This window comes from Sciurus carolinensis, chromosome 12 (assembly GCF_902686445.1).
Source record: "Sciurus carolinensis chromosome 12, mSciCar1.2, whole genome shotgun sequence".
In the NCBI taxonomy this organism is placed as follows: Eukaryota; Metazoa; Chordata; class Mammalia; order Rodentia; family Sciuridae; genus Sciurus; species Sciurus carolinensis.
In genome coordinates this window covers 47,269,222-47,294,148 of record NC_062224.1, presented here as the reverse complement: position 1 = coordinate 47,294,148, position 24,927 = coordinate 47,269,222, and the positions used below count along the sequence as shown (strand labels likewise).

The 24,927-nt window shown below is 40.7% G+C and overlaps 1 protein-coding gene across 1 annotated transcript; it reads left to right on the top strand.

Annotated features, from left to right (window-relative positions):
- The first annotated feature begins 602 nt into the window (after positions 1 to 602).
- On the top strand, positions 603 to 11,063 carry LOC124962409 (lysozyme-like protein 1). Its single transcript, XM_047521736.1, has 5 exons — positions 603 to 625; positions 1,889 to 2,052; positions 2,495 to 2,653; positions 10,132 to 10,210; positions 10,994 to 11,063. The coding sequence occupies exons 2-5, from the start codon at positions 1,914 to 1,916 to the stop codon at positions 11,061 to 11,063; spliced, it is 447 nt and encodes a 148-aa protein (XP_047377692.1). The 5' UTR covers positions 603 to 625; positions 1,889 to 1,913.
- The last annotated feature ends 13,864 nt before the right edge of the window (positions 11,064 to 24,927 follow it).

The window sequence follows — 24,927 nt, the reverse complement described above, 5'->3', positions numbered from 1 at the left end:
CAACTTAATTGTAGCAAAGAAATAGTGTACTGTTAATAATATTTCAATGTTAACTTCACCTCTATCTCATTTTTTCATTTTAGTTTTTTTTTTGTTTATATTTTTTGTAGTTTGTTAACACAGAGGTACAGAAGTGTGATTTATGATTTAGTGTACACCTACTGATGGTTCATGTTTTGCTTTCCTTATTGGTGGGATCTGTGATAAACTTTGGAGACTTCTACTTTATATAAGAGTTCTCACTTGTATGGGAGGCCCTGGCCAAGTTCTGTAGTGAAGAGGAGTTTTAAAGGGAAGATGGAAAAAGAGAGAATGTAGTGATACATACTTCAGAACACAAGAGTGTGGGTGCTACAACCTTAAGTCCCCAAAGGTAGAATTCTAGAATCTCTGGGAGACAGGAAACAAAGAAGTTAAGAACTCTTCTTTCTCTAAGGCTCTAGAGGAAGGTCCTTGAGTGAGAAAAGGATCACTTTTACCTTGTAAGAATCAGAAATGGCTTCAGGGGATGCAGGAAGCTCATGGGAGTTGCCAATCACTGATTGAGTAAGTAGAGCCCAGTTTCTTCCACCAGATCACCTGAGAAATTGGTCCCTGGAGCAGGCACCAGAAATCTGCTTTTTCAATAAGACCAAAATTACTCTGATGAAGTCAGCTGTTCCAAAGAATAGCAATGGCAGCCCTAACCTGTGGCTTGAAGGATGTAGAACATTAGCTACTGTGAATTGCTGTGAGTTTTGTTCTGATTTATTTGAGACAAGTAAAATTCTAAGGCAGGAGATGGAAACTAACTTTATTCATATCCTCTATATCTTAAATGGTGAATATCTGCCCCTAATGTGATGCTGTAGACCAGGCACTAGCATGCTTTTTCTTTAAAGAGCCAGATAATAAATATTTTAAGCTTTGTGGTCTTAATGGTCTCTGACAAACTTATAATCCTGCCATTGCAGTGAGAAAGCAGCCATACACACTTTATTACCAAATGAGTGAAGCTAGGTTTCAATAAAACTTTATTTGCAAAAGTAGGCCCAGTTTACTGACAATTGCTATTCACAGTATGTGGTTACCTTATTGCCTAAGTGACTTGAAAGCCCATATTATGATTGACTGGTTTGGTCTTGCTGAAGTCTTATTCTTGTTTATAGCCTAGTTGCTCAACTAGGGAGACTAGCCCCAATGATAGAAACTAATAACTGGAGAAGTTTCTAGGCAGGCACAGAAAATACTTCTAGATGAAAAGCTGCATGAACATCAAGTTAGTATCCTGAGCAGTTAGCAGACATTTCACTTCCCCCTCATTCCACAAGGTTGTTATATTGGGGAAGTCATATTATTTCAAGGAAGGAAGATCTTGAGGAAAACCGGTAACCAACAACAGATGCAGCTCTTGGTCCTACTTCCATTTTAAATAAAGGGCCTGTTTATAGCCCCACCCACCCACCCCACACCATTCTCTCGTGACCTATTGTCATCTCTCCCCGCTTGTTCACCAGACACCAGAATTTTTTTTTTTTATTTAATTATTTTTATTTTTACTGACTGCATTTTTTATTAATTGTACACAAATGGGGCACAACTTTTCATTTCTCTGGTTGTACACGATATAGATGAAGGAGTGTTCAATTCTTTGCTTGTCAGAAACTAGGAACACAGCATTGACCCGAAAGTACCTGTGCAGGAAAGCATTAAGACCCCACAATCCTAAGCCTTCCCTGAATTTTCTTTCTTTCCCTGGATGGAAGTTCTGAATGATTAGAAGCGACAGGAAGGACCTAGGTAGGGCTGTTCATGGCCATGGCTGCTAGATTTTTTAAGTTCCCATTGGCAGCAGACGTGATCTTAGGATAAATCAAGATTGTCTGACTGGTTTCCTGATCTTTGACAGGTTCTGCCTCCGACAGGCCTTGGGGATGAAGGCTGCTGCCATCGTGGCCCTGATTGGCTGCCTGGTCACAGTCACGGACTCCAAAATCTATACTCGCTGTAAACTGGCAAAAATATTTGCGAGGGCCGGCCTGGACAATTACCAGGGCTTTAGCCTTGGAAACTGTGAGACTTCTTCATTCTTGTTCTCTTTCTATCCTTGACCTCTCTTTTGAGATGCCATTCACACTCCCTCCTGTTTATACCCGGGGTTTTCATGCTGTCCCTCCCGGAGGTGGCTGCTAGGTAGTCACATATTCTTCACTTACTCTGTTGGCTTCCTCTCTTTCCTCACCTCCTTGTTCCTGTATTTATGATGCCCGCAAGGGAAGGGGAAAATAATGCCACCCCTGTTGGCATGGTGTGAGGAGGACCTGACTTTTAGAATAGGTTGGGCTCAGTCACTGACCAGGTGTGCAGCACAAGTGCAGCATCCCTGCACCCCTGTGCCACTCCTGCACCCCACATGCACCCGTGAATGCACCACCTGCCCTGTCCCTCCCCCAGGGTCTACTCGGAGGGGGTGATTAGGTGCCGCGTGCATTTCCCTGGACTTTTCCCTCCGCAGGGATCTGCATGGCCTACTACGAGAGCCGCTACAACACCACAGCTCAGACTGCCGTGGACGATGGCAGCATCGACTATGGCATTTTTCAGATAAATAGCTACACGTGGTGCAGAGATGCAAAGCTGCAGGAGAAGAACCACTGTCATGTTGCCTGCTCAGGTACAGTTTTGGTTTTGCAAAGATGTCCTCCGGGACAAAGGCAGGAAAGCCGATGTTAGAACAGTCACCCATTTTCTACTTTAACAAAAATTTGGAGTTCAGATTGGCAAGCACGTCTGTACCAGGCCAATCAATGATTCACTAGTCCCCCAAGGTGTCACTCAGGACCCTGTGACCTACTTGTCCTATGGCTTATTCTTTCTAGGATACTCTTAATAAGGCCTGTGCAAAATCTGGGAATGGACAAATGACAGTTCTGCCCTTTCCTATAAAAAGATACCTTCTACTTTTGGTAAGAAAGAGAAAGTTCTTTGCCAGCTCCTTTCCTAAACAATTCTCCCAAAGAAGGTAGTTTGAGCAGCTTTGTGGGGAATGAAACGAATACTTTCTACATTTCCTAAACAGTAGAAATTAAAGTAGAATTCACTTCTGACTCTTCTACTTCTGTCAGTCAAGTCACGTGTGAGCACTGAGGATACCAAGATGCTTTGGGCCTGAGTTCTGCTTTACCAAACCTTTATGCAATGAGAAAGGAGAATATGTGCTTACATGGGGCTGAAGAAATGACTGTAAACAGGTGTGGATTGATGGCTGTAGGCTTCTCGGGAAAGCGATACTAATAAGAAAATCATGGAAAGTTCTGAAGACAAAATATTACTTGACCTGGAACTCGAAGAAAGACAAGAGTTGGGTATTCAGAGTTAGAAAAGAGTCCTTCTAGGCAAAGGGAAAAACAAAAGCAGAGAGCAACGTGTGGGAAGGGTTGGGGCATGACCAGGAGTAGTGACGTTCTTCTCAACTGGAATAAAGGGAATGTAGAAGAGGATTCCAGAAAGCAGGGTTGGAAATGCTACCTGATCATGTAGGGCACTGAAAGCCAGGCTGAGGAGCTTGTACTGATTTCTTTCTGCTGTAGGAAGCAGTAGACAGAGAAAGAACATGTATCCCATTTGTTCACAATAAAAAAAAAAAAAAAAAAAAAGGAAGCAGTAGAGGTAAGGCAATGAAGTTCTGCTTAATAAAGACTCATCTGCCTGCAAGGGCAGATTAAATAAGCAGCCATTGAAATGGCAAGTGCTTAAATAAGAGATAAAAAGCCCTGAAGTTGGTCATGGCTGGGGGCATGGAGAAGAAGGGACAGATGTAAGAGCCACTGAAGAGGCAGAAGGACAGAGTTCAGAGTATGATGGTCTTGCTCCACCCTAGGGGCAAGGAATTGTGTCTATTTCATTGACTCATACACCCTCACTGCCTACAATGCTGCTTGGCCATTGTAGGTGCTCAATAAATATTTACCTGCATAAAGAACGAGGTACAAGGGCATACAAGTCAGAGAGTCATAAAATATTCTATGGTGAGTTCTTAGGCAACAAGAAATCAACTGTATTTTAATTTCTCTTTGCCACATATAAGATCATTAGTTTGAATGTATAAATGATTGAACAATACATTAATTTATCTAGGGAATTGTTCTTATCCCTACATTAATAAGACAAGGTCATGGCCTCCTGAGGCAGATCACACAGGTGTTGATCAGTCCTTAACATAGAATATTTTGTTTTAGGAACCAAAAATCTACCTCCTCATTGCTTTCTTCCTTTAAATTTGTTTTTCCTTCTGGGTATAGTTGAAACAAATTTGCCATGTTTTATCCATGGAAACTTACTAAGTGTTGGCAAATGCTGCATCTCCAGTTTCTGATTTTCTGTGCTGAACAGAAGGTGAAGGTGTCTTCATCTTCCTACTAGGTGACTTTTCAACCCCTCCCTGTTGGGTCAATCACATTAGTAAAGAAATAGCTGGTGGGCACTTGCAAGTCAAAACTGGGGACTAGACAAGAGCATTTACCTGCATCTTTGCTATTTTTACTTTTAACCCTTCTCTTTTAGATGACTTTTTCAATGAGGAAAATGATTTCACTGTATTTGTCACATATTTACCTTCTCCAACTCTGCTAATTCTGGTGGTGGATTCATTTGGGCAGATAGTTCAGTGATTTTACTTTCTTTCAACCTAAAGAATTTCCTATAGCTATTTTGGTTGTCCTTTTGGAGTGAAGATCTAGAGTTCTTTCAGCTTTCACTGTCTGAAAATGTCTCTATTTCATTTACATTTTTAAGGCAGGCTTTATTTTCCTCTCAATTGTTAAAGATATTCCATTGTTCTTGGCTTGACTGGTTAATAATGGGGAATGAATCGGTAATCTTTTATTTTTTTTTTGTACTGGGGTTGAACTCAGGGGCGCTTAACCACTGAGCCACATCCCCAGTCCTTTTTTCTTTTTTTCTTTTGAGACAGCCCAGCTGAATTGTAATTCGATAAGCTCTTAAACGTCACTAGAGAAATCCGAGAGTAGTCTTCACAGTATGGTGAGTTAGTCTTACCATCAAAAGCATGGTCCTTCTGGTGTCTTTTTTGCATGTTCTAAGGATTCAGGAAGGTCTCTTCCCTCTAGCTGGTCAGAAATCAAATGTCTCCCAGCCCTGCATGGGCTCTGAAATTGTCCAGCTCCTGTCCTCGAGCTGTGCCTAGGTTCATGGAGTCTTACCCTTCACATACCCCAGTGAGTCTTCGGCCAAAGGCTGGGTGGTCTCCTAGCAGGTTTCTCATACTCCTCTTCTGAGTAGCTATGTAAAGATATTCTTCTCCACAAATCCCAGCTGCCATGGCCTCTGATCTCTGTTTACCTAGTTTGCCATCCCCTGCCTGGTTCTACCTCCTGGGTTTCTTCTGAGCAGAAAGTCATGGCACACGTAAGAGTCAGCTCATTTGTTTTTTATCTATCACAGATCATGACTCTAGACTGCCAGTTGTTCAATATCTGAAAATAATCTCTTCATATATTTTCTAGTTGTGTACGGCGGAAAGGAAACCAGTTACTCCATCATGGACTTGACTGACTTTACATGCAGTTTACTAAGGGATCATTGTTCAGTGTGATTCCAATGAAGGAAGTTTGGGGAGAATGTCTATCTGCAAGATGATCTTTGGTTCTAGGGAATTAAAGCGTTGGATGGTTTATGGTTGGAAGTGAAAGAACATTCATAACTGTTTTCTCATCATAAAGAGGATGAAATTTTCAGATATAGCTCTAAAATACAAAAAAAAAATAGATTGGTTTTTTTTATCCGAATCACCTCTCAGAGACATGACTCAGCCAGAGAGGCTTTAGTTATGAACCTGTCATTTGGTGCTATGTATGACAGAAGTAGGTACATTTGTCATGGGAACCTGAGAACAAGTCAGCCTTAGGGTAAGTTTACAAGTGATTTGATATTAATATACGTGTAGTGTACGAGTACCTCATGTCCATTTCTGAAATTATATAATATCTTCCCATTCCAAGTTGTATTCCTAAAATTCCTGCCTATCTTCTTCAAACTACTTAGCCAGATATTTAAAAACTGTGTTTGCTATGGTTTGAATGTGTTTTCCAAAAGTCCACGTGTTGAAAACATAATTCATATATGAGTGGTATTTGGAGATGGAGCCTTTGGGGGATAATTAAGATTAGATGAGATCATTAGGGTACCCATGATGGGATTAGCATCTTCATGAGAAGAGGAAAGGGGATCCCAGCTGACATGCTGGCTCTGTCCCATCATGTAATACCCTCCCACTTGTTATAATACAGCAGGAAGGCCCTCACATGATTGTGAGCAGATACCAGCACCTTGTTTCTTGGACTTCCCAGCCTCCAGAACCATGAGACAAGTAAACTTCTATTCTTTATAAATTACTTGGTCTCAGGTATTTTGTTAGATTCACAGCAGATGGACTAAGACAATGTTCACATGTATAAATTAAAAGTGTACACATCCACACGTACACACGTATAAATATATATGCACATGGTTTACCAAATTCCTGATCTAAGGGCAATTTTTATTTTTCTTAAATAGCCACAAGCCTTGTTAAATAAGAGATGTTGAGAAAAACGAAGATTACTGACTCTTCTATGTTGTCTAGTCCACTTAAATCAATCTTAGTTCTTATCAACCTGGTGTATAAGTTGGCCTTTGTCACTTTAGAGAGGAGAAAGAGATGTAAACCATGGGCGTGGTAACTGTTACTTGGTTGGGAGGTAGGAGGGTGCTGGGGAGAGAGAGAGATTTTGAAATAGAACTAACAACTTAAAAAAAAGCAGTTCTTTTTGAATAGATTGTTGCTGTTTTCTGTTGTTAGATGTGGGAGAATAAACTATTCTATCAAATGCCGTTCGGCCTTCCAGCATAACCCTTTCTTTAGTCATCTTTGACTGGGCAGAATTGTCTATTTAAAGTAAATTGAGCAGAAACAATTACTGGCATGAATCCTTCTAAAAATCTGCTGTCTTAGCTCATTTCTGCCCCTCTGCTGCCCCTCTGTGGCGATTTTGTTGTGTTTTCACATCTCAGTACTGTGCTAGGTTCATTTCCCAGTTCCCAGCCTCTTAATACACTTTCCTTTCAGTCAAATCTGATGAGCATTTTTAAAACATCTCAATTGTGTAAATGCAGTAACAAAGTTGGAGACTGAAAAAAACTTCACACTGTGGTGATCTCTTCCTGGGTCTGCATCCCCTAAGCCTCCTGTGAATCCTTACAGGGTGTCTCAAGCCAAGCAAACCTTGCTTTTTGTAAAAACTTGGGATGTGCTCCACTCCTGGGAATAACAGAATATGATCTGCTGCTTCTTCGCTGCCTATATTCTGTGTCCTTTCCATTTCTTGAGATCTCACTTATTCTACTTTTCCTAGGATTTTATGCCCTACCTTTTCTAAACACAAGTCACAATATCTCAGCACCTATCAAGTGCTAATGTATGCAAAATACAGTACTTCTAAGAAATCTGAATGTGTATCAGATGCCGAACAAACTTGAATATCCTCAAAGGTAAATAAAGTGTTTATATTATTATCAACTTCCTTAATGTATAATATTCCATATGCAGGAAACCTTACTTAACTAAACCAGTATACCAAGGAAAAATTCCACCTTTAACTAAATTCACAAAACAATTTGGTATTACAGTGCTCTATTGAAATTTCAGAATTTTAGGCTAATATTATTTTGGGGGATTTCTTTTAGGGGAATAATAATAATGCATTTCTATTGTAAAAGTCTTTTAGAAAATACACAGCAAAGATTTAAGAGCATTAATGATCTCATAAGAGCTAATTCTTAAAATACTATAAATTTATAACTCTTTTGTTTTCTAAACCAGTGCTTTCCAATAGAACTTTCTGTAATGATGGCAGTATCCTCCATCTACACTATCCAATAGGAGAATCACTAACTATGAGTGGCTATAAAGCAACTGAAATGTAGTCAGAGCAACTGAGGAAATGATGTTTTAATTGTTTAAAGCTAATTACGTTTATTATGTATTATTTTTAAATTTCCTTCCAGTTTTATTGAAGAATGCTTGACATTATATATTTCTATATATTTAAGGTATATAGTGTGATGGTTTAGTGTATATGTACATTGTGAAATGGTTACTAAAATCAAATTAATCAACATATGCATTGCCTCTCATAGTTCCTTTTTGTGTTTGTGTGTGTGTGTGTGTGTGATAACACTTAAGATTTATTTCCCACTTTAAGTATACAATGCATAGAGTATTATTAACTACAGTCCTCATTGTTACACATTAGATCCCCAGAGTTTCTTCACCTTATAATTGACAGTTGGTACCTTTCAATCAACATTGCATTTCCCCCACCCCCTAGCTCCTGGCAACCTCTGTTCTATTCTTTGCTTCTGTAAGTTCAGTTTTTTGGATTACACTTACAAGTGAGCTCACTTGTATTTTTCTTTCTATGTCTCACTTCCTTCATTTAGCATAATGTCCTCCAAGTTCATTCATGTTGTCATCAATGTCAGAATTTCATTCTTTTCATAGCTGCATAATATTCCATTATATATCCTATATTCTTTATCCATTTATCTGTCAATGGATACAAGTTATGGCCAACATATCAGATAGTGTAGCGCTCAACAAATATTATTACAATATTGGAAATTTAATGCTACATTGGGAACATCTCCCCTATATTATTAAACATCCTGTGAAAATATGATTTTGATCCTTCCTTGTTTCATTGTATAATGTTATTATGATTAATCTCAACATCCTTAGTATGAGGTAGATTTTTCCATCTTAACTTTTATAAATAAAATGACAGTAAACCACTTTGGAAACAAATCTTTGTCTAGAGCTCCAATTTCCACAGGATAGATTCAGAAAGAGCCTATTTGAGGCTCTTTACCTGTGCTACTCCACTGCTTTTTCTGAAGAGCTGGACCCATTACCCTCTCACCAGCAAGTACTCTAGAATGCCTTTCTCATTGCACCCTTGTCAACATTAAGCATTATTTAATTCTCTTTTAAAAAAAATCTTTGCTTAATTGAAAAATGATACCATGTTGGATTTGTGGAATTTTCTGTTCTTGATTGGCAGTCACCGTGGTCTTAAAGGTGGACCCATTCTAAGGAAAGACCATTGCCCCAACTGCATTTGGGTGATGATCAGACAGCCAACCTACTACCTTCTTCAGGGTCTCCCTTAGCTACAGATGGCTCCCTCAGTGAAGGTGGGGAGCCCACACTGGGACTGAGTGACGCAGAGGGATCTTCACATAGCCTGTTGGGTCCCGCTGAGCAACTCAAATGGGCAATATTCACTCCACAGCTCCTGCCCAGGTTGCCTTTAGCTTCATTGATTTCATATCACAAGAGGACATATCCGCCCGCCTGCTCCTGATTCCTCTTTATTTTTTCACACGTGTGACTATCTAATAAATATCTTGCACCCCCAACCCATCCCAGCATCTGCCCCTGGAGAATCCAGCTTGCAACAGATGTGATGTTGAACTTTTTATATTTATTTGATTTTTTTCTGTCATATTTGTGTTGAGGATTTTGAGACATCTTATCAAGAAGCAGGAATGAACACTGATATTGATGAATATATTTCAGTTGAAAGATTTGTTTTGTTAGAAGCAATAGAAAAAGTAATAAAGATCAGTGCATTTGGTTTAAAACTTCAAATTTCCCGCATGTGTAAAATACCCTGGATAAAAATTATCTACATGGCAATAGACAAAAGTTTAATTTTGACCTATAAAGAGTTCTTACTTGTCAAACTAACTTGAATAGAGAAAATGTGGTGCTGTCCCATCTTGCCTGAGTGTTTCTTTACGATACGAAAATCATTCTCTCATTTTGTCTTCTCTAAAACATTTCCCCCAAGTCCTTCTGAAATTTTAGGCAGCCCCAGATGGGTATGATCTTAGGTATGATCCTGTGGGGGATTGAGGGAGCATATTTCACTGGTGAAGAAGCAGAACATTAAGAGAACATGGCTCTGTAGGCAAAGTCTTAGCTCTTCCAACCCTCTGGTTCCAAACACAGTGAGGAACTTGAAGAAAACCTGACATAAAGTCCCCTCAAAAAGTAGTCTTAGCTGACCCTCATGTCTCCTCTTTTTGCAGCCTTAATCACGGACGATCTCACAGATGCAATTATCTGTGCCAAGAAAATTGTTAAAGAGACACAAGGGATGGACTATTGGTAAGAGCCTTTCCCTAGGAGACTTGGACCGACATGGGCAAAACCTACCATGTGTCTGTTCATCATGACTGAGATGGTCTTTGCAAACTGGCCTCTGTGGCGTGGTCCAACACTGTTAAGTGACTCTTCTTCATTGGTGTGTGGGTGGGTGTTCAGGAACACAGTAGAGGTGACAAGTGCAGGAAGGAGAGGGCGATTGAGCCAGGAAATTTTGCATTTTTACATGAAGGGGTCCCAAATAATGGAGAAGGAGATAATTTCTAATGTGAACCAGTAAGGGTCATCCAGTCAATACACCAGAGGAGAGGGAGCATGGATTTGCTCTTGATTTGGATAAGATTTTGGAGGAAAGCACGATTTTACAGGAAATGAATAGGAGCAGCAAGAGAGGAGATGGACTCTTGCGTGTCTTGTACATGATAACTCAGTGGAACACCGGCACCAGCCATTGGTTAGCTGGGCTTGGCTGTCATCTCTGAGGTGGTATTTCCAGTGAACATTGCTAATCAGCCCACCCACTTGGGGAATCCAAGTTTCTCTATAGATTTTAATTAATTAATTAATTAATTAATTAATTATTTTTACAGACTGCATTTTGATTCATTGTACACAAATGGGGTACATCATTTTGTTTCTATGGTTGTGCATAATGTAGATTCGTACCATTCGTGTAATCATACATGTACATAGGGTAATGATATCTGTCTCATTCCACCATTTTAGCATAAGAATATTTGGATTGTCACATTTCTTTCTGCTGTTCCTGCTTCCCCTCCTCCTTAGGCAAGGCTGGAAGAAACACTGTGAGGGCAGAGAACTATCTGAGTGGAAAAAAGGATGCGAGGTTTCCTGAACTGGAACCCAACCAAGGATGCGTGGCACCGGCTCCCCAGGATTTGCAGTGAATGTCAAAATTCTCGTGTCATCTTGTCTGTTTTCCTCCCCAAATCCCTCCTCAGAGTTGGAGAGGGAAAACTAAGCTACATTTTAAGCAAATAAATATTTCCATTTAAATGTCTTCACTTCGCCCTGACTTAGTTTCAATGATGTTGTAATAGCACAAGGTTAAGACTTGAAAAATCACTTCTGGAATGTTCCAGTCCTGGAAGGAATAAGATTTCCATTTTCAATGTGAGGAGACCTAGTTCCTAAAGCTCTGAAATGGCTGCTCATTCAAACATGAGACCTTGGAGTCAAGGAAAGCACATGGTGTGCAACCTTAAGAGGCCTGCCTGCCACAGTTTGATGAACTATATTCCACACAGGCTTTCTTTTCCTAGTCGGTGCATTCACAGTACATCCCAGCTCAACACTGCCAGAGAGAGTATTTCTGCTTCCTCAGGGAAGTCCTGATGGAAAATCTAATGGGACCAAAGAGATGAAATTGTGCTGTTAGCCCAACATCCTGAGACTTCCCCATGTTATTACAACATCCATTTAAATTAAACCTGTCAAGTTCAAAAACCACTTAGGCATTCCCATGACAAAGTTGTTTTCAGCCTTAAACCTGCATGTTTTATTAGTTTGGCCAGGAATCTGCTGTCCATCTAAAGGGACTCTGATTACCTCTAGCAGTGGGCTGAGGATCTCAGACCCCAAAGAGATATTCCCAAGATGCCTTTTGCTACATTCATGGATGACTCCCTCTAATGGTCCACACGGTAGGGTGGCTCTGCTCCTGGGTTTTCTCTTGTCCAGTTATCTGTCCGTATGTATCTGTCCTAGAGCAGAGTGGTTTGAAGCTGACTTATTCTAAATTTAGGTGAAAATAGTAGGCTCACATCGAATGGAATCAGACCTAGAGAATACACTAAACTGAGGTTTGTTACACCAACAAATAAGCTTATCACTTACAAGGCCGCACTGATCAGGTTGATGGATCCCATTATAGCACCTAAAGCACCCTTCTGCACACTCTTGTGACAACTGCCCAGGTTTTACTGTGGGTTCACTTCACGCCCACCAGCTTTCTTACATGTACAAACTTGAAAAAATCTTAACTGAACCTTGTTAAAAAATAAATAAATAGTAGATTATAATCCTGGGACCATTTAACAGGCATCGTGAACCATGGCAAAAAAGCTTCTGAAGCTCATATAAGAATTGAAAAATAATTCTATAAGATGACTGGGAAAAAATTTGAAAAATATAGAATCCATTAGGCTGCACTAAGTCAATAATCTGTGCTTACAGAAACCTATAAATATGCATTTTTCACTATTATTTTCCAGCCGTCCATCTGTCTCACAGTCCCCATTCTTAGCCAAATCTCCTGCTTCATTAAAACCGATGGCACCAAGTTAATGAGTGAGGTTGGCATGTGCCTGGCGCCGGCCATTCAAAGACTAGGGGAAAGATTTAAAAAAAACAGAAGCCCAACTCCAAACAATTCAAGGTAATGGGAAATTGGCTGACCTTACAATTTGATTGATCCATTTTTTAGCAAAACTCATGAAATTTCTAAGCAGGCAACCCTACTATTTACTTTCTCAAATGCTTTATTTATTCAGTGTTTCTATAAATAGTAATTTAGAATGAAAAATGTATTTTCCTGGATAATTTTCCACAATATTCTCAGAAATTCAAGAGGGAAAGATTACTTCTATCTCTGGGTTATCATTATTTAACCAAAGTGCATTAATGATGAGCCACATCTATATTCCCTATTATAGTTTCTAAGACATTTGGAAATAGATTTTTATTTTCTCCTCACAACTACTTCATCAGCAGGTTACCAAATCTGTTAATCAGACAGTTGGATATTTGAGTGCAGAGAGCAACTTATTTTGGTGTGTTCCTTCTCTGGGGACTCAGCTGCCTGACTCTTGGAACCCTCCTCCTTCAGCATCTTTGTCCCTACAGATCCCAACTTATTCTCTGTCATTTCTTAACACTCTCTGGTCCAATCTGCCATTTTTCTTGCTGCCTCCTGAACCCAATATGCCACTTCCCCTTGCGTAGCTTTGCTTCAGATTTTTTCCCAAGCTTGGCAACCTGGGACATTCCCTGTGGCCTAATCAAGTTCAGCCCCGTTGACATAAAGCTCTGTTCCTCTAACTCCAGTAGGTCTTTTCTCTGAATTCATGGCTCGAATGTATTTTAGGATTAGGTCAATAAGCTCCTTGAAGTCTACACTCTAAGCCACATTTCTTACTTTGGCAATTTTTTTTTTTTTTTTTTTTTTTTTTTTTTGGTGCCGGGGGTTATCAGGGTTTGAACTACTGAGCCGCATCCCCAGCCCTTTTTAAATATATTTTATTTAGAGACAGGGTCTAGCTAAGTTGCTGAGGCTGACTTTGGACTTGCAATCTTCCTGCCTCAGCCTCCCAAGTCACTGGGAGTACAGGCATGCACTACCCTTTCATAATATCCCATAATCCCTTTGGCAATGCTAAGCATATAATAGTTACATTCAGAAAAATTGGCTGTTAATTGTTGGAACCGATGGGCATGTGGAATCACTGAAGAAGTATGAATAAGATTTTGCATTTAGGACACTTTTGTTTTCAAAATACTCCTTGTAACAACTTTGAGTAACATAATTTTCATTTTATACAAATCACTGAGATACAAAAAGGGTAACTATCTCCCGAGGGTCATCAGTGGGAGTCTTGAGAAAACTCTGCTGCCCTATATGAATCTTCAGAATTCAGGGAAAGGAGGTAACCTAGTTCCTTTGGGGACAGGGAGTGCCAGAGCCCCTCAGCTGTATTCAATACATCTATTTCCTTGGCACAAACTCTAGCCACACCCTGAGAGATCTGTAGGGACCATTTAATATCTTCAAGATGAATGAAAAACAAAGATTTCATTAGGAAGCCTAGACATTTCCTCTGTGTTCCCAAAATGGAAGAAAAATCATCTAAATTTCCAAAACTTGAAATTCACAATAAAATATATTACTTTTTCCAAATAGAAAAAATATCACATTTTAAACATAAGATGTTTTAAATGTGAAAATAATTTCTTCCAACATAAGACAAATGGCCACTACAGACCCACTTCCTTTCCATCATCGTACTGGGACTTCCAGGACCTGTGAGTCCTCTGCAATGCGTCTGTATTGAAGAGTGTGCATCATATGAAGAGGCACAATGTTGTACGCCTTCCAGAATCCAGCATGGACCCTCAAGCAGCTAGTAGTCCTTTATATGCAATGATGTCACAAAAATTCACACAACCAGCTAGCAAAAGAGTGTCTGCCTACCTGGGAAACCTTCGGATTCTGTTCAGGGAGGAATCCTCAGTATAGCAGAAGTGTATTGTTTTACTCAGTTTTTTTCATTGCTGTGACCAAAAGACCTTACAAGAACAATTAGAGGAGGAAAAGTTTATTTTAGAGCTCACAGTGTCAGAGGTATCAGTTAACAGACAGCTGACTCCATTCTTTGGGGCCTGAGATGAGGCAGAACATCATGGCACATGAAAGATGTAGCAGAGGAAAGCATGGGGACATGGCATCCAGGAAGCAGAAAGAGAGAGAGAGAGAGAGAGAGAGAGAAAGAGAGAGAGAGAGAGAGAGATGCTCCACTTAGCTTGTACAGAATACATACACCGAAGGCACACCCCCAATGACCCACTTCCCCAGTCACATCCTACCTAGCTATAGTTATAATCCAGTTAATCTGTATCATTGGATAAATTCACTGATTGGGTTAAGGCTTTCACAACCCTATCATTTCACCTCTAAACTTTCTTGCATTATCTCATACATGAGCTTCTGGGGGATACCTAATATTTAAACCACAGCACATATGGACCACATTGGGGCTCCCTTAGAAATAGTGTATTAGTCAACTTCAGGTTACTATAATGAAATACCTGAGGCTATTAACTTATCAAGAGAAAAAGTTATTTTGGTTCATTGTTCTGGAGGTGCTAGTCTAAGATCAGTTAGCCTCCATTGCTTTGGACCTCTGGAGTGGGTTGCACTGCATGGTGGGAGCAAGTGGCAAAGAAAAACGCCTCAAATCCCATAAACCAGGAAGCAAAAAAAAGAGACAGAAAGGATCCAGGGTCCCACAGTCACCTTCAATGGCATGCCCACATTAATCTAAGAACCTCCTTCTAGGTTCTACCTCCTGATGGCCCACAGCACCTCCCCACGCCTCTGGGAACTAGGTCGTTAGCACATGGACCTTTAGGGAACACTATAGCAACAACAAGAGAGAAGGGGAAAGGAGGTCAGGAGGCCACAGGGTCACTGGAGAGCGGAAGGGAGAGGATCAACCACGTGCTTCCTCACTAAAGGCAGCGACCTGGACAACTCTAGCTGAGGCTGCCTCACCCACATGTGACCCAAATGAAACCTGGTTCTCAGCAGCAACCTTTTCCTTTCCTTTGCTTTATTCACCTCACTAGTTAGGCTCTGAGTATAACAATAACCCTTATGTGCTGTGGAACATGCAGAAAATATTTTTTCAAAACTCAAAAATGAAATAATCTCACCACTATGATTAATAGTTTGATTTTTTCTTCCAATTTTTTTATTTTGTGTAAAACATGAGAAAGACCATTTTATTTTACATTCTGCTTTTTTCACTTTATATATGACAAAATTTTCATCACATCAAAACTTTCCAAACTATGATATAAAAGAAGAGCATGATTGTTACTATGTGTCCCAGAATTCATTTCCTTTTTCCCTTGTTATTGCATATTTGAGTGAACCCATAGCATTTGCAGACCCTAAAACTCTGAGCCAACTTTTGCAAAGACCCTTTCTCTTCTCATGGCTTATTCTGCTCCAAACTTCGTCAAAAGTCCTCAAAACGTATTCTTTATGGGTCCCATCATTCCATGGATTTGACACTTTGGAGATGACCTGAACAGAGACATTGTGTGACATTTAGGCACATGTTCCATTATCTATCATTCTATAATGAAGATCCATTATCTATCATTGATGGGTATTGAAAGAAAGAGTTGGTACTATACTGACAAATCCAAACTACATACTATGACAGTAGGTCCTCCACCTCTGGTCACCAAGCAAAGCCAATAGTTGTACAAACAGAGCAAGAGGAGAGCATCCTTAAGACCTTTCCAGAGTCTGGTAACAGCCAAACCCTCTGTGACATAGCCATGGGAGCACAGACAAGATACTGAGCATCTCTGTTTCTCCTCTTATAAAATGTGTCCCACAGTTATGGTCAGGACTAGCAGCAGTATCAAAAGCACAGAGCACAAACCAGACATTTAATAACAACTGCTGGTTATATTCTACTTCTATATTTTTTTCTCTCTAGTATGTTCTAACAGGTGATTTCTCACAAGTATTGCAGACACCTAACAGGATGAACTATATTTTGTGTGAAATAATGACATGTTCTACAGAGAAAAGGGAAGATCGTGACTGAAAGAAATCTCAAATAAAACTGTAGCGAAGTTTATTTTAATAGATTGCTGTGACTGAGATTTAGAAGCTATAGGGTAAAAAGTTAAAATTCTGGCTAGATTTCCCTGCCTGCTCCCTACCACACCCCCACTGGCAACATAATTCTTGGTGAGGAAGAAAAAAATAAATCCATAGTTACCTTGAAAAGCATTCATGCAAAAATAAAGCCCAGATTCATAAGTAATCTGACTTCTGCATCACTTTTCAAAACAGTATCCTGTTACTAGCTAAAGCAAACAGAGTGGTTTCAACCCCAGGAACTGACAGGCAGTGCAAAAGGGCAGATTGGAAAAGATTAAATATTTGTGCAAAAACCCATGCACCCCTCTCCACCCCCACCTTCGCAAAGGGCCGCTTTAGTCTGGAATAAAAGGAAAGGGGAAGTAGGGGGACGAGATGCAGGAGCTGAGAGGAAAGCCTTATCTTTCCAAAAAAAAAAAAAAAAAAGATTGAGGAAGGAGGAAATGGAGAAGGGGAGAGGGTGGGGGAGGTGGGGATAGGTCGCACGTGTAAGGTGCTCTGGTCACTGCAGGGCCAGGCTCCTGTGGTAAGCACTGAGGCTGCACTTCTGACCTGTGCAGTGGAGCCAGGTCACATGGGCTCAGGGGCAGACAGAAACAGGATGACAAGAACTTTGAAGTTACCAGGCTGTGATGGCAGAGAGGCCAGAGAGAGGCACACCCTCAGAGCCCACTGCCTCCCGTCAGCAGCACCGCCCCTGTGATCCTTTGTAAGGCAGAGACAGGGAGGGGGGAGGGGGAGGGAGTGGGAGCTGGGGTAGAGGCTGGGGAAATGGGGAATGCGCACATCGGCAGCGCAAAAGGCCTGTCAGTGGGTGCCAAAGAAACACTTGAGAAAAGGGAAATTCGGGAAAATTGCTAAAAATTCCAGTCTTAACTCTGCTGACAGCATATCAAAGCTAGTTTCTGCCTCTGAGACATTTTAGTGGCTGCCAGGAACTTAGAATTTAAACGAGGAAAAAAAGAAAAAGGGAAACCTCCTATAACACAGCGGTCCAAGCAGGCAGCAGAGATTGCTGATATGATGAGAATCTTTGAGGAACTGGGATTTTTCTGTGGACTTTGGAGCTACTCAGGGCCCACCAGGAAGACTAGCAGGGGTGCTGCAAAGAAAACCACCCCCAGGGGGCCCTTTGAACACAGCTCAAGTTATCCACATTTGAGGAGGAAGAGGAGGAGCAGCGCCCATGGGACTCACAGCCTGTAGCCCTGTGGGCAGTGTAGGGACATGCTAGACCGGTGGTTCTCAGTGCTAGCTGCACAGAATAATCAGTGGGAAACTTCGAAAAATGCTGATGCCAGGCCTAATTCGTTTGATTTAATCAGGCTCCCTGAAGGTGGGACCCCGACAGGGGTATTTTCTTCTTCAGTTTCCCAATTAATTCTAATGTGAAGCCAGGGCCATGAACCCTAAGCAAGAGACTTAAAGGGGCCCTAGTGGGATAAGTGTTCATCGGGTCTCGTCCCTGGGGGAAGAACATCAAGTACGTCCATCCATCTGTGGCTCAAGATAGATCCTGAGTTCTCAGGAAGTCAGTCATTCCTCTTGACAGCTTAGAGCAAATCTCAAGGATCTAAGGAGTTGAACCTTGTCATCAAAACAGAGGGGGGATGGACAATAGGCATTTAGAAAACATGCAACATTCTACAAATATTTGAGTAAGTATGTGCCAGGCACTACGCTATGCAAATGAAGAGTATGGCCAATCGCAGGCTGATTCTGCTGCTGTGGGTTTTCCAGGCAGGCAGGGACAGCAGGAGCTCCCACATTCTGAGGTCCACGTGCAGACAGTTCAAGTACAATTTCCAAAAGGTAAATTCATGACCCTTCAAGCAAATATAAAATGAACACATGTCAAACTTTTATCCAGTTCATTCGTTAATGAGGGAATCAGTAAAGTGTTAAGACCAACTTGGAGAGATTTGAAGAGCTATGTAATTTTAGGCAATTTATTAAAGGAATGTTATGACAAGATATGAGTTAGGTACAAAGGCATTAATATCTTACAGGGAAATAAATGATATACTTTGGAGGTTTGGGAGTCAACCATATAGCACTGTGGTCACCAGTCCTTTAAGATCCTGCAAAGACATAGTCAACACTTTACTCTGCAAACATTGAAAAACCCAATATCTTCTATGGTTGTCTGTTTTCCATTATGGTAACAAAATACCTGAGATACTTAACTTAAAAATACAAAAGTTTTAATTTGTGCAATAGTTTGGATCTAGAGTGTCTCTGAAAGACCTATCTGCCAAAATCTTGGTAAACAAACAGTCTGTGGTGATATTGAAAGGTAGTAGAATTTTTACTAGTTGAGGTCTACTGAAAGGAAGTTAGGTGACTGGGGGCATGCCCTTGAAGGGGATATTGGGACCCCTGCATCTCTTTGCTTCCTGGCCACCATGAGGTAAATAGGCTTCCCCACATTCTCCCACCATGATGTTCTGTCTTGCCACAGGCCCAAAAAGCTAGGGAGCCAACCGACCATGGACTGAAACCTCTAATCCTGAGCCAAAGTAACTATTTCCTGTTTATACATAGTTTATCCCATGTACAGTGACAGAAAGCTAATTAATAGACTTCAGATCACACTTTTGGACTTTTCAGTCCATGACAAATTGGTCCCATTGGTTTTGGCCTATGGTAGCACAGTTCATCGTGGCAGGAACATATGAGAAGGAAACTCATTCACCTCATGACTAGGCAATCACCAAAACAGTGGTTCTTACCCCTGACTGCTCATGACAACCATCAGAAGAACTTTTTAAAAATGGTGACTGACCAGCCCTATTCACCTACTATAAAATTCTAATGTTGGAGGTTGTGACTTCAACAACATTGCTTCCAATAGCTCCCAGGTCATTGTCATTTGCTGCTGGATTCTTCCAGCTCTAATATTCTAGCCTCTGTTCTTCACCTGCTCTTGAAGTCATTGATGAAGTAATTTTTGTAAACTTCCTAATCTTTGGATTATAAAAAAAAATTGAAAACTCAAAGAAAACAAAGCACCCCATTTTTAGGAAAGAAAATGCTCATTTGATATACACATAATTCATTTCAGGAATCCCACAGCAAACCCAACCTCATCCTCGAGAAGCCATGACTAGCTGGTTCTAAATTTAAAATTCCTGATCTATTTTGGGTAGCATTCCCCAAATATTGAGATTCCTCATGTGTGGCCCTGTGTTAAGAACTGCATAAAGTCATTCTTATGGACACATCTCTCTCTCTCAGGAAGTCAGTAAGATATAAGCCAACAAGATGGTGTGATGTTCTAGCAACTGAACTGCTTCTGAATTTCAGAGTTCCCTCCTCCAAGTTAATGGTTCCCAACCCTGACTCCCAGAGGGCTCACTTGGGGGCTTATAGCAAACACTTATGCCTGGGCCCCACCCTCAGAGATCCTTATTTACTTAATCAGCAGTGAACACTGGCACTTTTTTTTTTTTTTTAAAGTAACCCAGTGTCTCTGCAGGGTTGAGACCCCCTATTGTGTAATACTGGTAGGGAAGAACAATTGAGCTACCCCAAGACACCATCCTACTACACAGGTGAGCTAACTCAAGGGCGCTTGCTAATCTAATCACTCCCAGATGTAGGCTAGGCTAAATGGGGTGGTTTTATAAGCTCCTTAAAGTTTAATAATCCAAAATATAGAGTGCTTTTAGCACAATGTAACAAGAAGAGTACCAGCCAGGGAATGAGAAATGTAGGGTCAGGGTCATGGCCACACTAACAACTATGTGACCTTGACCAACGCTCCCATTCCCTAAAGCCTCCTCTTCTACTGGTGGTCACAAGCAGAGCCTGCTGGATTAGGCAGACCCTAGTCCAAACCCCATCTCTGCAGTGCAGCCACTAACTTAACCCATCTTGGCCTCAGTTTATCTCCAAATAGTACAGTGGAATCATCTCACAGGGTCATCATACTGGAGTTCCTAGCATAAAATCTAGTACATAGCAGATGGTCAACAAGTTTTCACTATTGTTACTATGATTCAGCCCAGCAAATCTCACTGAGTCACTGTGAGAACACACAATGTTGTATATGCAGCCTTCAATTGGCTGGAAAGTACTGTGATTTGGAGGTACTATTATTGGCCTGGTGACTTTTGTTAGGCTGAAGCTAATTCCAGAGCTCCTGGGAAGAGAAGTTGAAGTCTCTTACTGCCCCCTTCATACTTACAGAAAGTTCTTTGGAGACCAAAATTTGAAAAAGTTCTGGAACAGTCCCATCCCAGTGAGATCAAGGACCAGCAGCAGGTTGGCCATGCAGTTTTGTGATGGTTTATAGCTGCTTTCTCATATGAGACTGAGTGGAAGCCAAGTTCTTGGGGCCTGAGCAATGCCTGGGCTCAAAGGCAACATCAGTGATTGGATTGAATTAGTCTCATGAGAATAAAAAAAAAAATCAGGTATGCATTATATCATTATGGATATTTAAAATGTTCTTGCACTGCAGTGGGTATTACTCAAGTTTACAGGGTTTGATGTGTTTAGCTTGAAACTGCAGAAATTTTCAAACTTTTCTCTTTTGTGTCTTTCCTATGAACACTGCCAAATGCACTCTAAAAAAGCAACTGAGCTTCCAAAATTTCTAGCTGTCAGTGAGCAGGGAATTTGGGGACATGTAGCTCCCTGATCTGATATAAACAAATCTGTCCAATTCTTAGGACATTAATCTCATCCACTCATGAAATTTTGTTACTTTTAGTGGGACAGCATGGTTTGCGAATACAAACTCAGGCATCCAAGCAGTAGCAGAAAGAGAAGAATTTGAAGAAAGAATAGAGAAAGGGAGAGATACATCAACGGAATTCTCAAAAACACTGCTATGTCCAGGCACACGTGGTACACACCTATAATCCCAGTGACTCAGGAAGCTGAGGCAGGAGAATCACAAGTTCAAAGCCAACTTCAGCAACTTAGAGAGGCCCTGTATCAAAATAAAAAATAAAATGGGCTGGGCATGTTGCTCAGTGGTTAAGCACCCCTGGGTTCAATCCTGGGTACCAAAAACAAACAACAACAACAACAACCAAAAAAACTATCCTGCTACACTGTTTGGAGCCATTGTATCAGTTAACAATCAAAATTTTCCACATGTCAGATTCTTGGGGCATGCAAATTAACTAATGACATAATGATAATACTGTATGAATGTTCCTATACACTGCAGACATAGCTGAGGACTTTTGGTATATTAACTAACTGAATACTTTAACAATCCTTTGAAATTAATAGTGTTCCTATTTTACAAAAGAGAAAATTAAAGCTGAGTTTAATGAATTTGCCCAAGGTCACACAAGTTCTGTAAATCCGTTTAAGTCAGTCTAGATCTTTCTGATACTAAACCCCAACCATACTGGCTACACTATACTACCTGAAAATAACATACCCAAAATCCATTTTACCCACAATTTAATCTCCCAGTCCCAATAAAATATTAACAGATCCCAACATAAGAAGAATATAGAGTCATATTTTTCTCTGTCCTTCTCTCCAGCACCCTAACCTCCTTATTTCAGGGAGTAAATAACAAAAATAAACACAGGGCAGGTGACAGAAAGAAGGGATCAAAGAAGAAACCTGAATTGATAAACAGGCAATTGTTTAAAATATCTTCAGTTGAATTCAAAGATTCTGCAGAAAGTTTAAAAACTTAAAATCTCTGTTCAATTACAAAATCATATATTGGTTATCCAATTTTCACACCAAATAAAAGAAATTTCTCAACTGTATTCCCAACCTTCCCTACCAGTTGATCTGGTAACTTCAAAAACCCTACCACAGCCATGGGCTATATACCTCATGTACCAAGTTGACTTCTAACTTGTCTTACTGATGGACCATATAATATTTTAAACTCTAGAAGAGTCTAAAACTGAATTGTGAAAAGGCCAAAGAGAGAGAAAGAGAGAAGGGAGAGTAGTTCTGACTCAGTCACCAAGTGAGACCACCAAAAAGAAACACACAGAGGACCAGGAGCTAGTCATCTATAGTAACGCTGAAGCTCCTAAAATTCCATGTGGAGGTAATCAATTGTATTTGTGTGTTTTGTGCGCGCGCACACACACACGCACACACACACACACACACACACACACACACACACACAAGGTCCAAACTTGAGATTTCCTACTAACCAAGAACAGAGTTACTCCCTCCTCAGGACTCAGTGACCCCCCAGTGCCAAAAACCGATTAGCATGTGAGTAACCTCCTGCATTTGAACATTCAATCCACATTTCCCGTGAGTTAATAATTTGACCCCTCTGGAGGTCTTGTCGTGGGTACTGAAACTGTCTGTTAACTCTCTTATGGACTGCTGGGTTCGGTATTTAATCTTCAACAGGAATTTCAGAAGGTCAAAGTCCCCATCTGTGAAGAATGCCGTGCAAGTAATGAAATAAGGCAGGCAAGTTCACCACTCTTTAAGAGTGGTTGACAAAAGACCTCTAGACTAATAGACATTCGGGACCTGGGGTGGAAGGAACAGAGAAGAAAATTAGCTCAGGGAGAGAGATTCTTAAGTCAGTGGGAAAAGGAGAAACGTAAGAGATGTGGAGTTGCAAGTTACTGGGACTTTTGGTTCCTATTCACTGCACAAGCCCTGGTTTGGGCTACTGCTGCTATTGCTGTGTCTGTGTGTGTATTGTGTTTCATGGGTACCCAGAGCACAAGCAGCAGTAAAAATCTAGTGGAGCAAGTATGTGATGGAATTAAAACTAGAACCTTTCAGTGTATGGAAAAAATAAATCCAAATATTTGCTGGTCCCGAGCTGTCCAAAGGCTCTGGTTTCCCACGCCTACAGGGAGTGCCCATGAAGTGTGAGCTTTCTCTTCTCAAGGTCAAGAGCATCCTAAACCCACACAAACCGCACAGCTAAATGACTTCTCTCTGATTTACACATCTATATTTCTCTGATTGTTGATTTAACCCAATCATCCTTGGTAGTACTGTACAGAGAAATGCATCTTCACCTTCTCCCCTGGGCAACCGGCCATGAAAGAAGGGGCTGAGACCACACAGTCCATCTGAATCTGATGGCACAGCACATTTCCCTTTGCTTTCTCAAATTTCGGTTTTGGAATCTCCATCCCAATATAGTCCTATAAATAGTTTTCTTCTTTGAGCCAGCAATAGATTATGTAGCTTACTGCCCATAAGCAATATCCAGTTCTTTCTGTGCCAAAAGGCAATAGGGGAAATTGCAGTTTTTGTCCATTGTCCTATTCCATGCCAGCATTTCTATAATTTGGGGTCAGAACATCTGAGCTACATGAACTTCTGAGCATCCTAAGTCAAGAAGAGATTGCTAGAGCCACCACCAAATCACTGTTTGGGATATTTTTAAAATAAATACATGTTAGCCATTCTTTATACATTATCTCCAGTTTTTGGAAAACTCAACCTATCTATGAGGAAGTGAAGACTACACACACTGAGAGACCCCAGAAGGCCCCATGAGATAGTAAGGGGCAGAACCAGAACATGAATTCGTGTGTCCATTTGACTTTGAAACCTATACCCATCACTGTGGGCCAGGCTGAACCTGTAGACAGGATTATTACACACCAGACCTCATGTATTGTATAAAAAATCCACCTGCTATCCTTTTCTTTTGGTCCTCCCGGTCTTACATTTCTTATGCTTCATCTCAAAGATCTGATGTGATTGCAAGAAAGAACCATCCCTGAATGTCTTCTAACAGTTGTTTAGTGGATGTAGAATCCATGTGATTCATCCTGAAGTTAAAGAAGTTTGTTTTCTAGCATCGGTATCACAGGAGGCTTTGAAACAGAGATTATCATAATATTCATCAGGGAAGCAGTCAGGACCTGAAACTTTGGAAGCTACCATTCCACTACTATGCTTTGCCACCCTGAAGAGTGATGCCAAGAGCAGAAGAAATGCCTGGGAATGAAGGCTTTCCAGCATTCCTGAGTGAGCCATGTGTACTATCTGTGTTCACCCCAGAATTGCCTCTGCAGAAACTCACCAGCACATTCTACCTGCTACAGCAAATGAGTCCCACATTTTGGCCTCCAAGCCTTCTCCAGTCTTTGCAAAACCCCTTGACTCTCACTATTCTGAATCTGACTTTTTTATATACCTTTATTTTATTTATTTATTTTTATATGGTGCTGAGGATCAAACCCAGTGCCTCACACGTGCTAGGCAAGTGCTCTACCTGAGCTACAACCCCAGACCCCTGAATCAGTCTTGCTTGGCTCTATAACCACCACTTGAGAGAAGATTAATTTTACACGCAATGCATTCACATTTATTTGAA